Genomic DNA, 15,497 nt, shown 5'->3' with positions numbered 1-15,497 from the left:
AAACTGGGCACCTGCGATGTTTTGCATCGAATCGGCGACATCTGGGAACGGGGGAATATTGACTTTTGAATTATCTGTCTGCATGTTGCTAACAAGATGTCGATGATGTGATCAAGACGACTTACGTAACATCCTGGTACCGGAGATCCCGAAAACGTGATCTTTGGCTCATTAATGGCACTCATCACCATCTCAGGTTACCCCTCCTCTGGAAAATCAACCCGTGCAGCCCAAGTCCACGACTTCCTCTCATCAGCTTCGAGCCCTCAGCTCAAAGTAAAAGTCATCTCAGACGATGATTTGGCCGTTGACCGTGCATCATATGACGGTATTGTCCCCAGCTTCTTCTGTCCTGTAGACTGACTCCCCAACTGTCAATCAGACTCCCTTCAAGAAAAGACTGCTCGCGCGACTCTCTTCACCGCCATCACAAGACACATTGCCAGAGACACGATCCTCATCGTAGACGGGATGAACTATATCAAGGGGTTTAGATACCAGTTATATTGCAAGGCCCGAGAGGCTGGCGTAAGGGTTGCTACGGTGTGTAATAGATCACGATATTCTCACTTGCACAACTGACACAATTGAGAAAAGTAGGTCTATGTCCTCGCTACGCCTGATCAATGTCGAAAGTGGAACGATGAACGAGGAGATGGGAAGAGATATAAACCCCAAACGTCCGTCTTTCCCCTCTCCATTTTCCCCCACCCCATTCTAACTTCGAAATACACCCAACAGCCTAGACGCCCTCATCCAGCGCTTCGAAGAGCCCTCGTCTATGGTTCGCTGGGACGCCCCACTCTTCACCATCCCCTGGGATGACCCAACTCCCCCACTCGAACGCATATCAGACGCAGTCACAACTGGCATCGTCAAACCTCCAAACGTCGGCACTCAAATAACACCCAAAGCACCCACAGACGCCCTCCGCACTCTGGAGCATACGACAAATGCACTGGTTTCTTCGCTCATGGCTGCTCAGGCTGCTGCCCCGCTTGGAGGACCTATCATCCTCACCGTCGATGCGCTCGAACCTGGTTCGAATACAAGTGCCAATGAGAGCCCTGTTCTCCGCGTCCGCTTAACACTTCCGTATCGTGCACTGACGTTGTCAGAGCTGCAGCGGCTCAAACGCCAATTTGTGGCTGCGCGCCGGAAAGCTGTGACATTGGGGAGTACGGAAAAGGGGAGAGTGGAGTGGGGAGAGGAAGGTGTGGGACGTGCGTTTGCAGAGTTTTTGGAGGAGGGGTTGGGTGTTGCGAGGTGACTTGCACGTTAAGTGTTCAAAACAAGAATCTCGGATTTATAATCCCAGGAGTAATATAACGCAGGACTTGTGATATGTGGTACGCGCATCAAACATCAAACGATTAACCCAGGTGAACACAATCTCTCATGGAGTCTCACTTTTTCGTAGAATTTCATAGAGGAATCGCAGCATTCAATCATTCGAATGATTATTATAAGGAAGTCTTCTCCTTGGTGCTGCGCAGGACCATTCTTTACCTAGGGGACAATATTGTGGTATGAGAATATGGAGAAGTCATGTTTCTCGTTCACCTTTCACCATAGAAAGCTTGAACCCAAAGCACTACCGAGCTTGTTTCGTGGTTTCTTGTCTCATATCGAACACTCTGATCTTTGATTCCAAAAACACGACCCCGATAGTATACGTTTGTGAAGTGGTCTTTGATTTTCGTGACAGTCATGCTCGTGGTGGGTGAACAGCAAATCCGGGCAACTGTTTTTTCCTATGCGGGAGGAATAACATCTTCGAGTACCCCGCTTTGTTACTCTATGAACTGGGTCAGTCGTCTTGTCTCTTAAGATTTTCGAACTCATAGATGAATCAGTTCTCCAGTGCTGATGTTGTACATCAGATTCAGTAAGTACAGCAATGTCGTTTGACCACTCCAAGAAAATTTTTTCAACGACTGAGTGATATATGTAATGTGTATCGTGGGTAAGATCACTCTGTTCGCCCAAGCTAGCCTGCGTGCTGACTTCCTACTACCTGCTTATCATGTCGTGTCTTCGTTCGGTATAATTTTACCATGGTTCCTCCGGTGTGTTGCAGTACACCTGGCCAGCCATCCATGTGCTTATCGTTGAATACCGATCACGAGGACTTCTGTCGCATACCGGAGAAGGACATACCTCCCTGTCCCGCATTGCAGGTACTTCGACAACACGAAGACGCATTGTGCGTTGCGAGAGTTCGATTTCTTCGCCGGCGCGAGGTCGAGAGCGGAAGAGTGAGGACAAGAGATCAATGAGTGCATCTGGACGTGAACTCAAAGACGTTGTGGAATGAGGTTCGGTTCCTTCGTCGTGTGGTGAGCGGGGCAAAAGTGGGGACAGACGAGCGAAGAGAGCGTGTAGATCTAACCCTGAAGGTGTGGAGGGTTGCTGAAGTTCGTTTGCTCCATCATTTCGGGGCGGAGAGCGATGGAAGAATGAGGACAGATGGCCCAGGAGCACCCGCGGATGTAACACCGAAGGCGTTTGGGGTTGGGGGAGTCCGGTCGCTTCAGCATTGTTGGGTCGAAAGCGGCAGAGAAGCGAGGCAAGGCGAGCGAGGAATGCACTTGCAGAAGAGTGAGGGTGGGCACCACCCGTTGGGGAGGACTGAGAACACAGAGGTCTGAATACGAACTCATTAACAGAAATACCGATGACGCACATCATCATCGGCTTCCATGCCGTCAAAAAACCGTGGTGAAAGTTCATCGACACCCCAAAATTCATGGTGACATCGCGTGGTATCAGCCTGGAATGCTACTGTTATTTAATGGATGAGAAGACTTGGAAACACATCACGTACCTCCAAAAATGAGTTGTCACTGAGCGGGGAGCGGGGGGTGCGCTCTATTCCTGGCTCGCTTGAGGTTCTGTTTGAGCAGCAAACATGGTCAGTGAGAGAGTTGGTGATATGCTAACACCCACAATATTAGTACCAGTGATTGATAGGTCTTCAAGGCCAGCTTTTTTGAGAATAGCGTGAATGTCCCATGCGCAAACAACATCGCCACTACCAGTGGCTGGCACTTTTCCATAGGTGGAAAGGGCTAAGCGCGTCACTCTCCCTTTGTGCTGGAGGGGGAGATCCGACTGGGAGGTTTGTGTCGAGGTTCCACAGACGCGCTGTATCATTTGCAAGGAAGCGGTCGTTCTGAAACAAGGTGATGGCGTTGACAAAGTCTGTGTGACCCTGGAGGATGGCGATCTAGTCCCAAGTGGCAGTGTCGAATATCCTAATTAGGCCATTTAAAACGGAGATAAACTTCTTTCTATCTGATGTCCAGGCCAAGCTCTTAACGCAATAATCGTATTAGAGTGTTGTGAGCAATTCGCCTGTCTTGAGCAATTCTCTCGTTTCGCCATCCCAGATTTGTACTCTGCTGGATCCCACCATCGCAAATTTGGTTGAGTCGGGTGAGTATATCGCCGCTGACACCCACAGGTTCTCGGTCAACATTGGATCCAAGACTGTTTCGCCGCTCTTGACATCACATACTCTTGCTGTCCCGTCCAAGGATCCACTCACAACTCGATCACCATCTGCACTCTAGCACACCGACAACACACTTTCGGTATGCTCCGAGTCAGTCCGTCTGTCAATGACATTTCCTGTCTTGACATCCCACAACCTCACCGTCCCACCATCACACCCGCTTGCCACAGTGCTGCCATCTGGAGACAATGCTATTATGACCACCCTTACTTTAACCACACCATCTCGCCAGTCATCGCCGATCTGTTTCCCGCTCTCCAGGTCCCATAGTCGGAGTGAGCCGTCATATGAACATGTGATGATACGTCGTCGTTCGTCAGGCAGGTGCATAACATCTCTTACATATTCGATATGGCCTCGCATCGTCTTGTATGGTATTATTTCTGCAATGTCTTCTATCTCGATGGTGGGGGAAGATGTGGTCGGCGCCCAGCGTATCAACGTCGTCAACGACGGCAGGTCGTGAACTATGTATGCACGAGAAATGTGGTGCGGTCTTTTGGTTAGGACGTGTTATCTGGTGATGGCTGGTGAGTCTCCGGGGCTACTTCATGTCCTCAATACAGGCGTGCCAGGCATTGTTTACGAGACAACTTGCTTACAGGATTTTAATTCTGACCAAGGTCGGCTTTGGGACTATGTATACCGACGTCCTCGGAGATCTGTAGGAGATCTTTGCTAGGATCCGCTAGTGAACGAATGCTCGACATCGTCTGGTAGAACAGTCCAAAGTATTACTCACGAGAGCCACCAATGTTAATGCGCGTTCACACCGCTGCACCGATGAGAGAGACAAACCGTAAGTTGGGATGGTGGATGTTTAATTTGAAGGAAGTTTGGCCAAAGGGCTTCTAGTCGTTCTATTCCGGTTCGGGCGGGCGATCAGTCGCCGTGTGTCTATTTCCAGCATATCACAAACCCCAGTCTTCATCTAGGAGTGTTATCCCGTTCGGCCACTATCACTTACTACTGGTATCGTTATCCAGAATTGGTGGGTCTGTGAAGGGCTAACGCAAGATGAGGGAGGTGGTGGAATTGCAAGAGTACCCGTCTGCCATTCGCTGGCGCAAATAACTACCTGGCAAGGAGTCCAAAATACGATGGTGTATCGTGTATTCCCGGTTCCGAGAGTAACGTTCAGGTGGACATATACCTATTCTCAGATTAAAACTTTCTCGTGTGATAGACCCATGTGATGGTCATACAGACGACCCAGAGATCAGGACCTGTAGACCGCGATCAATGCTTCCTTTTAATTGCAGTGTGTTACCACAGACAATCAAATTAAACCGTCTCTCTAATATCCATTACTTACTAGGTGCTTTTATAAGTATGTGTATAGTGGAGATAAAGTTTACACGAGTTGCAGTGCCAATTCATTTACCACAGCATTGCACTCTCTCATTCGTATACCCACCACAGACATGACGCTCACAACCTTATCCGAGCTTAGTACAACTTATACACGTGCAACATATTAGACATAGACACACTACTCCAAAAAACATATCACTACTTGTCAAACAACTACACACCAGATGAAGCTGTTCTATCTTGCATTCCTTCCGTGGTCATTGACGCTCGACAAGTCCCCAAATTTGATTGGCGCCAGGCCAGCTGCCCCAAATCTGAACTTTCGTGTGGTTTGCCGAATTTCCGTAGTCAAGGTCTAAGCTAAAATTAGTGCCGTGGACCAATATCCTGCCGAACAAAAACAACGACATAAATTCACGACCAGACATGCACCACCATATGAAAGTTATGCGTACCTAATGCCATGGACACCTTCGACGTCAGAGACTTTGACATCCCACTTGAAAGGGGACGGAACAGCGACGACCCTGGTGCCGTTATAGGCGTTGCCTTCAATTCCAAGGTATTGTCCAGAGCGGGAAGACTTGATAAACCAGCCGTTCTGGTCACCATCACGCTGGAAGATCCACTGCAAACCAAGAAGCTAGTTAACACATGGCCTGTCCCTGACGGGATTATAAATTACCGCCTGGTTGGAACCATCATGGGGATAATAACCAATGACTATGTGTATGCAATATTAGCGATACCCCTGTGGCCTGGAGTGAGGTTAATGTTTACTGGTGTGGTTATCACCACCCGAGAGGTCGATAGCAGTGCCTCCCTGACGATTTCTGAGGCTGTAAGTGTGCTGATCCTCAATGGAGACCCGCTCGGTAAGTACCCAAATCTGATTGGAGCCATGCCAGCTGCACCGAAGCCGAACTTCCGTGTGATTTGCCGAACTTCCGTCCTTGAGGTCTAAGCTAAAATTGGTGCCATGGGCCAATATCCTGCCAAATAAAAAATCACGACCAGACATGCACGGTATGAAAGACATGCACACCTAATGCCTTTAGCGTTTTCAAGGTCGGAGTCTTTGACATCCCACTTAAAGGGGTTCGAAACAACAACAACCGCACTGCCATCATTGGGGCAGCCTTCAACCCCAAGATATTTTCCAGAGCGCAATGACTTTATGAACCATCCGTTCTGGTCGCCATCCTGCTGGAAGATCCACTAAGAACCGAAAAGCTAGTCAGTACGACCTGTCCGCAGTGGGATGACAAGTAAGCGCATTACCGCCTGGTTGGAACCATCGTGGGGGTGATAACCGATGACTAAGTTAAGGCAATATTAGCACTGGCTTGGGATTTTCCTAAAAGCGAGAATGATATGCTTACTGGAGTAATTATCACCACCCGAGAGGTCAACAGCAGTGCTTCCATAAGAGTTTTTCAAGCTGTATGTGTGTTGGTTCTCGATGCGAATCATTGTAGTGCGTGCTAAGAATGCTGTTAGCTTCAAGTTGAACACTTGTACTTATGCCAAGTACTTGCCTGGAGGATATGTCAAACTTAAACATGTATCTCGGCCCATAACATTTCCGAGTTCCCGTACCCGGTGCATACCTTACTCGCTCAAAGTTTTCGTTGCATTCACATCGAAAGGATCTTTCCTTTTTCTCATGTCTCATTATCTCTTCGCGTGCGCCATCACGTCTCCTGTCATTCTTTTGTTAGCACTCTATCTTTCCTTCGTTGGTATAGCCGTTTGCACCGGTCGTCAAAAATAAAACGGGATGGCGTTTATTTGAATTGCAATGTTCGATCAGGAACCACGAATTTCTGTGCATGTAACGTTCTACAGTGGTATGAATGCGATTGATTGCGATTGGAATTTGATTTAACTTCTTGCCGACTTATGTTTTCTTTGTTTAGGACTGGCCTAGTGTTTCGCAAACGGCTGTTGTACCTGTTCGTTGTTACTACTATCGTCGCTGATGTGGGGCATAGTCGTCGGATGGTTTGGTCACACTGAATGGTGAATTAATCACGAGAGAAATAACATCAAGAATTACCAAAGTCAAAGTTTACCGGACTGGAAAGGTTATAGTATGACGCACATTATCAACGATCTGCCATAGTTGAGCCCCTGAGCACTGACGAGGTCATGCCCTGCGTGCGCAATGAGCATTTTCGTTCCTTTCAAATGCGCATTTCAAATGTTACAAAAGGTCAATTGTGTCGCCAGGAGGACTGCTCGATCATGCTGCTGCAATCATGAGTTATAGGCACCGAAGGTACCTGCAAACCTTGAAGCTGCCTGCGGTGTGAGTGAGACAATGCATCGTACTAGATAAGATTTGCTAACCAGAGGAACATTTCAAAAAGAATGAAAGTGAAGGAGCATTCTCTCCTTCGCTCGTGTAGACATTCGTTGCACTGTACTATGAAATCCAAGCGACCTGTCTTTAAAGCAATGTTTCAGAGTCTGAGAGCAAGATGTCCTCTACCGACGACCTTGGAATGTCGATTACATATCCGATTAAGTAGCTTCGTCTTGAGATTTGTCCGTGTGCCGTGTCTCTACGAATCTGCGTATCAAACGGGTATGCAGTACACAAATAAGTAGAAACGGGACCACCGTGTGGGTGATGATAGGACGTGAATGCGAGCCTGCTGCACCTGGTGTGAATGTCGAGGTGCCTGGGTGACCGTGTTTCGCCTCAGGTCATGCATCCCCTATATTACCTGCCCATACAGTGATGAGATAATGGCTCTCTATGTAGTGCAATGACTGTGATCAGTAGCAGGAGAGGCGTGACAGAAAAACAACAACACAGTATAAACTCACCATTTAAGTTTCTGGATACGTTCTGAATGAACCCTCAGTGGCGGCGGTGGCGGAGCAACATATGCCTGCAGAGAAAATGTCGGACCGCAGTGAGTAGAAAGATACGCAAGAAAGACATACCCCTTTGTCCTGTACTGCAGCAACTGCGAGACTACGGTATGATGAAAAATAAAATTTTGCCTTGAAGGTTGTTGGAGTTGCGTATCTCATCGTTGTTGGGATGATGACGAGACGGACCCACGTGAACACTATCTGGGGTATCGTCTATTATGTACCCCTGCATGGGCGGACGGGTATCCTCAAGCTGAGCTGAACATTACATATGATCTGCCTAGAATTTTGAGCACCCGTATTAGTTATATTCATCGAAAAAATAAGCTCGCGGGACGTACGTTTGTTAACGACTTTTCAGCTGTGAGCTGCGAATAGGAGATTCAGCTAAAGTGGCCTCTACTGAAGAGTTAAACTCACATTTTGAATAGGCAATAGGTCTTCAAGGGCAACTTTTTCGAGAATAGCCCGAATATCCTTTGTCATTGCCAGTGACTAGCACTGTTCCATCAACAGGAAGGGCTGCGCATTCAACTCTCTCGTTGTACCGGAGGAAGTCCGACTGGGAGGTTTGTGTCGAGATTCCAGAAACGCGCTGTTTTATCAACCGATTGGCACTCACACTGAGGAGGGGAGACGGTTGTTCTGAGACAATTGGATAGCGATCTCTGAAGTGGCTGTGTCGAATAACTTAATTAGGCAATATAACGTAGTTTCTTTGTTGACGCTAGTGTACGGTCAATTAGGAACTGTCCGAGATTCACAGGGTAAATTAACAATGCGCCCAGAGGCTTCAGATTCACCAGCGTGAATTACAGTAAATTAACAGGTCTGTAAATCAACGCTAATTTACAGGTGAATTAGGTCAAATGTACTGTGAATTAGGGTAAATTAGGGTGAATTATTTCCACTCGTCCCAAGCAGAAGGGTCGGGGACGGACGAGGACAGGTTTTTAGCGGCAGCCTTCTTTGTTGGTCCGGAACCCGGGTGCGCAGGTTGTTTTCCGATTGAACCGAGCAGTTCACGCAGGTGGGGTGCGCGTAAATCGATACCGCTGGATGCTGCAAGCACAAACGAGTCTTTTTCCGCTGTCTTAAACTGTGAAGGAGCAGCTGGACCATCCAACCAATCTGCGCCATCGTCAAACTCATCTTCCGAGTCCAAGTCCGAGTCCACTGTTCTCGCTTCAGGTAGAGGAGGCATTCGACCAGCGGGAGGCAAATCTTCGGCAGGATGGAATGCCGGCAGATTCGAATGCAGCTGCTGCTGCTGCTATGGTAAGGTCGTCCACCCATTTGACAAGAAGTACTGTCTCTGGAGACTCGTGGTACTGATCCAAGTAGCCACCAAGCACATTGGTCACAGCATTGAGGCTAGGTCCACGTTCTTTAAATGAAATAGGACCTTTGTCACGCTGACCCATGCGCACTTCGAGTTCGCGGTTCAGTGCGCCGATGGGACCGTAATCCTCGATCTTCTCGTCATCCAAGGCAAAGAAGTCGAAGCCATACTGCGTGATCGAAGGGTCCGCATAAGGAATGGTTTCGGGGAGATTTTGGAAATAAAGAGATAGTAGCTGTAGTTTATTTCTCGTTTCACAGTTCATGGTTGAGAATGTGGTTCATTTAATGGCCTAGCCAGTGTAGATATTTTGCGAGATTCACAGATTCACAGATTCACCATCATGGAGACGCCTGATTCTAACTAATTCACCCTAATTCACACCCCAAAATGCCCGTCCGAGATTCACATGCTGATCAGCCCTAATTCACAGGTGTAAATTAACAGGTGTAAATTAGCACCCCTTTATTTGACCGTACACTAGTTGACGCGTCCAAGCCAAGCTGGGTGTTGTGAGCAGTTCGTCTGTCTTTGCATGCCAGGTATTCTCGCTTTCTCCGCTCGTCGCAAATTTTGTTGAGTCGGGTGAGTATATCACTGTTGTCGACCACTCGTGCCCAGGCTGGTCTTGATTTCCAGGACTGTTTCACCGCTCTTGATATAGATATCCCATACTCTTTCTGTCCCGTCGTTGGATCCGCTCGCGACTCGTTCAGCATTCGGACTCCAGCACACTGCCAACACACTCTCAGGCCGCTCAATGTGCCCATTTGATGATGGCCTTTCCCTTTCCTGTCTCCACATCCCACAACTTCACTGCCCCACTATTGCTTCCGCTTGCGACAGTGCTGCCGTTTGGACCTCGTCAGTCATCACCTCCAGGTCCCACGACCGCAGTGAGCCGTCTTTCGATTGAATATGCGATGACACGCCATTGTTCGTTGGGCAGTTGCACAACACCGTTCACCTTGCCAGTATGACCTCGCATGAGTCACATCGTCTGGTATGATTGTTGCAATGTCTTCCATCTCAATGGTGGGGCAAGACATGGTCGACGCCCGGGGGATCGACGTCACCGACGGCAAATGCCTACTTTATGTCGTCAATACAGCTTGCTTACAGGAATTTAATTCTGACCGATCAGCGGCTTTGGGACTATGCTTGACACATTTCAGGTACGTGGGAACACAACACCACATGCTTATTCGAACAACACTCAGGCTATAGACAGTCACCCGCCCGGTGACATGTGAACTTCAGCTCCCTGCAATGTTCTTTCAGGAGATTTCATAGTTGCGGGGCTCCTTTTCATCTCCTATGGGATCGGTGCTACAGGTGTGTACACCTTTCGCTATGATGTGCGGATTTGTATACGATCAACTGTTCTAACTCTGCTATCATTGATGGGCCTTTTCGGAGTTAAAGATGGGTAAAATGCAAAGTCCAAGGCAGGATCCGGCGTGTTAGTTAGCGACTGTCTCTTGCATCCAGGTCCGTTGTTCGATTTTCTTACCTGCTGTCCGCTCATGTCATATGTCGGTGTTTGTGTGCATCGATTGTCATTAGCGCACAGCCTTGCGGTATTGCGCCCTTGAGACATCCTTCAATGTTGCGTCACAGATCATTTAGTTTTTTTATACTTTCGAATCTGACGTTGAGCCCATCCTGCGAGACACAATGCCACCTCAATGTGACATTTTACCCCGTTCTGTCCACTGGTGCCAGTCTCATGGTACGCATTTCTTGCTTAATGTTGCGTCAGATATTTACTTCGATCTGACAATGAGCCCATTCGGCGAGACACAATGCCACCTCAATGTGACATTTTACCCCGTTCTGTCCACTGATGCGAATCGTACGGTATGCATTTCTTGTTATGTTCCCAGTATATCGTCACCTTTTCATTACCGCAAAATGTTCGCGACATTCTGGAAGACGATCGTAATACATTCATTGAAGATTCTTGATCCTTCATTACGCAAGATGTACCTTCTTTATTTGCTTCTGGTGCGTCTTTAGCCCCTTTCGCATCAAAGCTATGTGATTTTTATAGCGAGGTCCTCATCCATTGTGCTGCCGATGCAGCAACCCTGCAGCCAAGGGCAGGGCATGTCAAACAAAGTTCATACTTGCGAAAATTACCTGTATCGTACATGACCTCCCCGTAAGCAGCCAAAATATCATCAATAAATAGGCCACACGTTCATGGTTGAACCGATGCTCCGAGTGGTACCTACGTAGTTGTGCTAAGGCACGCTATGGGCGCGACATTCAAGACTACTCGTGTAAGCACAACGTGTGTGGCCTTATGTGGACTATTTTAGAAGAGTTTGGAAGATCGGATTCCTGGCCGCCTTTGTCTATATACAAGTAAGGACGTACGACTCGTATCATGTCTGACTGAGCTTACAGTGGGCTGCATACCAATCCCCCGGCAATCCTTGTACCATTGCAGGGTGTTCGCAATAGTATACCTGGCCATGATGTAGTTTGTGGTGACTATGTAGGCTCAGCTACACAGACGGTATTCATACACGGATTTATTGCATTTATTAGTGTAGGTTACTCTTTAGCATGAGTCATTGCATCATCGGAAACAAGCGCGAGTACTTCACCTCAACAAAATTACGATTCATCGCCCGACTCGGATGTTCAGATTCTTGACAACATTACTATGTACAAAACAACTCTGCGTTTGAAACTACACAGCCACCACGACGAGCGGAGGGATCGTGGGCACATGTTGTCGAAATGGCTTCGACTCGTGCTATTCTGGTTCGGGTGGGTGATCAGGTCAGATTAGTCGGTGTCTATTTCTAGCATATCACAACCCAAGTCTTCATCTGGTAGTGTTATCCCATTCGGCACTATCACTTATCATTGATATCGTTATCCAGGAATTGGTGGGTTTATGAAGGGCGAATGCAAGACGAGGGAGGTGGTAGAGAGTACCCGTCTGCAATTCACTGCCGTAAATAACTACCCGGCAAGGAGTCCAGAAGATGATGGTGTATCGTGTATTCCTGGTTCCAAGGGTAACATCAGGTAAAGAGGACGAGACAATTGGACATATATGTACTTATTCTCAGATTGAAACTTTCTCGTGTGGTAGACCTTTGGATAACCAGCGAGTTTGTGAAGGAATTGTTCGGTCGACGATCAGTTTGGATTGATGCAGATAGATCGAAGTGTCTAGACATTGAACGTGAAGAAATTGAAGAAAGGTGCACGTTGAACAAACAGGTTGTCGTAGGACTTATGATGAATAGTGGGACGGCCAGTGGGGTGGAGGGAAGCATTGTAAAAACGAAAACGAGTGACGACTCAGACAAGCGATAAAGACAGATGTTTCTTGAGGTTTTCAGACGTACTTGGAGCGGGAAAAACACTGAATACGATTATGCAAAGAAATAAGACAGTACTGGGCTGGCTCAACGACCGAAATGAGCATAGATGAAGGAAGGAAGGAGGTAGATAGAGACAAAGGATTGAAGGCAGTGAACAACGAGCGTAACGAACGTGGTTAGGTGAAACGCTATAAGGGAAGCGACATCAAAGCATCAAGTACAAAGGATAGTGTGACATAGGGATAGAAAGAAAGTTCTAAAGCATAAGGAAATGTAATCGATAATGTCGGATGTGAAGAGTATCACACATCAATGACGCATTCGGAGTGGCTCGCGCCTTAGTCTGGAGTACTGAGAACCATTCATCACAACGAGAGAGCTGCGTGACAAAAGGTTTAGCACCGTAGCATAGGTGTGCATTACTGGCAAGACTCACTCAAGACCCAAGAATGTAAGCTGGTCTTCGTAGCTTCGTCACTTGCGTTCATCGCGAAACGGTACGATTCGAAGGCTTCTCCAAGCTTGCCAGCCCCAAGGAGCGCAAGGATCAGTTTCTTGTTGGAGGTTTCCCACAACGACACAATGTCCCATCCGAAGAGCTGTAAAACAGGCGCAGTTGAGCGCGGGTGAGTTTTCCGATGATATCATATTAAACGTACCACAGTGAAAGCCTCACAGGCAGCAGGAGCGGTGGATTTAGCCAAGAAAGTGCTAGCCTTGACAGCGGCAGTGAAGTGCTCGATAGCCTCACTATGATGCGCGCCATTGAAGGCAATGGTTCCTAATTGAACTCGCAGACTCGCCTGATGCACGAAGCACAGACCCATCACTCAGCAGACGAACATAAGTGTGATTGCAAATACGAGACTCACCACCACGACACCACAAGCGAGGGGATCTGCAGAAGGATCTGCAGACAGCTGCTCCACACGCAGCATTGACTCTTTGTGCCTGTTAGCATTGAAGAGCGCAACAGCCTGAAACACATTGTGAAGCGCGGAGTACGCAAGATGAACAGATCAACCTGCCTTGATTAAGTAAAGGAACACAGTGGCGTCCATATTTCCGTGCGTGAACGTAAACGCCAGGTCAAAGGCTGTCCTGGCGTCCTCGACAAGCTGTTTTCCACAGAGGGCGATACCTTTGGCGATATAACCAGCCAACGACGACCGTATGGCAAGGGACTATGTGACCATCGAAGTCAGCGAAATTTTAACCAGGGCGTGATTGATCGTTGTCACCTTGTTTGCATCCTGAAGCGCATTTTCCCAGTTGAATTTGCGTGCCATAATGAAAGAGCGGTTGGCATACGAGGCAAAGTTCTTGGCGTCGGCAGCGATCTCCTGAGTAAGGACCTTTTCAGCGGTGAACAAGTCCCCTCTGATGGATGCAGTACGGATGGTCTTGGTGATAGCGAGGAGCTCATGCGTGGTAATGACAAGTTTCTGCATGAACAAAACTCAAATAGCGCCATACAAGCGAAGGATGAAATCATACCTTTGAAAAAGCTCGCTTAGACTTGATAAAAGACTGCTCCAACTTGTTAACAGATTGTTCCGATGTAGCAATACATTGTTCAGTCCGGGAAACGGATTGCTCATCCCACACAGACTGGACAGTCGAAGACGATTGCTGAGACTTGGAAGCGGAACTTGCGGTCGTCAAAGCTGCCTGCAGAGACCTGGAATCGAAGCCTCCAGTTGTCGAAACTGCCTGCAGGGAGTTGGAATTGGAGCTTCCAGTTGTCGAAACTTCCTGCAGAGACCTGGAACTGAAGTCTCCGGTTGTCGAAACTGCCTGCAGGGAGTTGGAATTGGAGTTTCCAGTTGTCGAAACTTCCTGCAGAGACCTGGAGTCGAAGTCTCCAGTTGTCGAAACTGCCTGCAGGGAGTTAGAAGTGGAGCTTTCCAGTTGTCGAAACTTCCTGCAGAGACCTGGAACTGAAGTCTCCGGTTGTCGAAACTGCCTGCAGGGAGTTGGAATTGGAGTTTCCAGTTGTCGAAACTTCCTGCAGAGACCTGGAGTCGAAGTCTCCAGTTGTCGAAACTGCCTGCAGGGAGTTGGAATTGGAGTTTCCAGTTGTCGAAACTTCCTGCAGAGAATTGGAGTCGAAGCCTCCAGCTATCGAAACTGCCTGCAGGGAGTTAGAATTGGAGCTTCTAGTTGTCGAAACTTCCTGCAGAGACCTGGAATCGAAGCCGCCAGTTGTCGAAACTGCCTGCAGAGACTTGGAATCAAAGCCTCCGGTTGTTGAAACTTCCTGCAGAGATTTGGAATCTGAGCTCGCGGACGTCGAAACTGCCTGCAGAGACATGGAATCTAAGCTTGCAGTCGTCGAAACAACTTGCAGAGACTTGGAATCGGAGCCTCCAATCGTCGAAACTGAGCTTGTGGACGTCAAAACCGCTTGCAGAGACTCGGAATCGGAGCTTTCAGTTTCTGAATCAGAATCTATAGTCTTTGAATAGAAATGAGGGTATTAGATGAGACGGCGAACATGTAATCAATTGGAACTTACCTTCAGCACTAGTTGCGTAACTTGCAGTTAGAGTAGGCTCTTGAACCCTGGAATCAAAGCCTAGAACCTTTTCATGAAAGGACACAAGGTGAGATAGCGAAGGTTTACATTAACAAGACATTACCATTGACGTTGGCTGCCCGTTGGAGGCAGGTTCTACAACCTTTGAATAAATTATCTAGACGCAAGATGAGATAACGAGAGGAAGGTAAACTGACGGGAAAGTACCTTTTCCTTGGAAACATCCGCTAGCAAAGTACCCATGGGTGCTGTCCACTCTGAGACTCTCTTATCATAACCTCCGCTAAGGATCCGCGTGCCATCTGCGGAGAAGGCTGCACAAACGACAGAAGAAGTGTGCTGGAAGATGGCGATAGTATGTTTATCGGAGAGCTGCCAGAGACGAACAGAGTTGTCGCTAGAGGCAGAAACTGCATGCGTGCCAGAAGAATTGAAGGCGAGGGAATTGACTTTGTATGTGTGGCCCGTCCAGGGAAGACCGACCTGCGTCCAGCTCGATGTGTCCCACTCCCTTATGCTGGGGTCAAGGTCATCTCCTCCTGAAAGAAGGCG

The 15,497-nt window shown here is 48.0% G+C and overlaps 4 protein-coding genes across 4 annotated transcripts; 1 reads left to right on the top strand and 3 right to left on the bottom strand.

The window, feature by feature from the left end:
- Positions 1-82: 82 nt before the first annotated feature.
- On the top strand, positions 83-1,376 carry BJ212DRAFT_575365 (chromatin associated protein KTI12). Its single transcript, XM_041343556.1, has 4 exons — positions 83-328; positions 383-543; positions 601-680; positions 742-1,376. Exons 1-4 carry the CDS (start codon positions 175-177, stop codon positions 1,268-1,270), a joined length of 924 nt encoding a protein of 307 aa, XP_041189689.1. The 5' UTR covers positions 83-174; the 3' UTR covers positions 1,271-1,376.
- A 3,712-nt stretch (positions 1,377-5,088) lies between these two features.
- BJ212DRAFT_1278631 (ricin B-like lectin) lies at positions 5,089-6,304 on the bottom strand (the record flags this gene model as incomplete). Its single annotated transcript, XM_041331443.1, has 4 exons — positions 5,089-5,218; positions 5,877-6,049; positions 6,113-6,150; positions 6,214-6,304. The coding sequence occupies 4 exons, from the start codon at positions 6,302-6,304 to the stop codon at positions 5,089-5,091; spliced, it is 432 nt and encodes a 143-aa protein (XP_041189688.1).
- Positions 6,305-7,518: 1,214 nt separating this feature from the next.
- BJ212DRAFT_574933 (uncharacterized protein) lies at positions 7,519-7,961 on the bottom strand. Its single transcript, XM_041343555.1, has 3 exons — positions 7,787-7,961; positions 7,667-7,731; positions 7,519-7,609 (listed from the first exon to the last, which is right to left on the bottom strand). Exons 1-3 carry the CDS (start codon positions 7,874-7,876, stop codon positions 7,594-7,596), a joined length of 171 nt encoding a protein of 56 aa, XP_041189687.1. The 5' UTR covers positions 7,877-7,961; the 3' UTR covers positions 7,519-7,593.
- A 5,936-nt stretch (positions 7,962-13,897) lies between these two features.
- On the bottom strand, positions 13,898-14,720 carry BJ212DRAFT_1466191 (uncharacterized protein; the record flags this gene model as incomplete). The annotated part of the gene is made up of 2 exons (XM_041338973.1): positions 13,898-14,326; positions 14,370-14,720. 2 exons carry the CDS (start codon positions 14,718-14,720, stop codon positions 13,898-13,900), a joined length of 780 nt encoding a protein of 259 aa, XP_041189686.1.
- Positions 14,721-15,497: the final 777 nt, after the last annotated feature.

The sequence above is a fragment of the Suillus subaureus genome (assembly GCF_016647635.1).
Source record: "Suillus subaureus strain MN1 chromosome Unknown BJ212scaffold_31, whole genome shotgun sequence".
Lineage (NCBI taxonomy): Eukaryota > Fungi > Basidiomycota > Agaricomycetes > Boletales > Suillaceae > Suillus > Suillus subaureus.
Note: the sequence above shows the minus strand (reverse complement) of the source record. Positions and strands in the feature narration are given on the sequence as shown.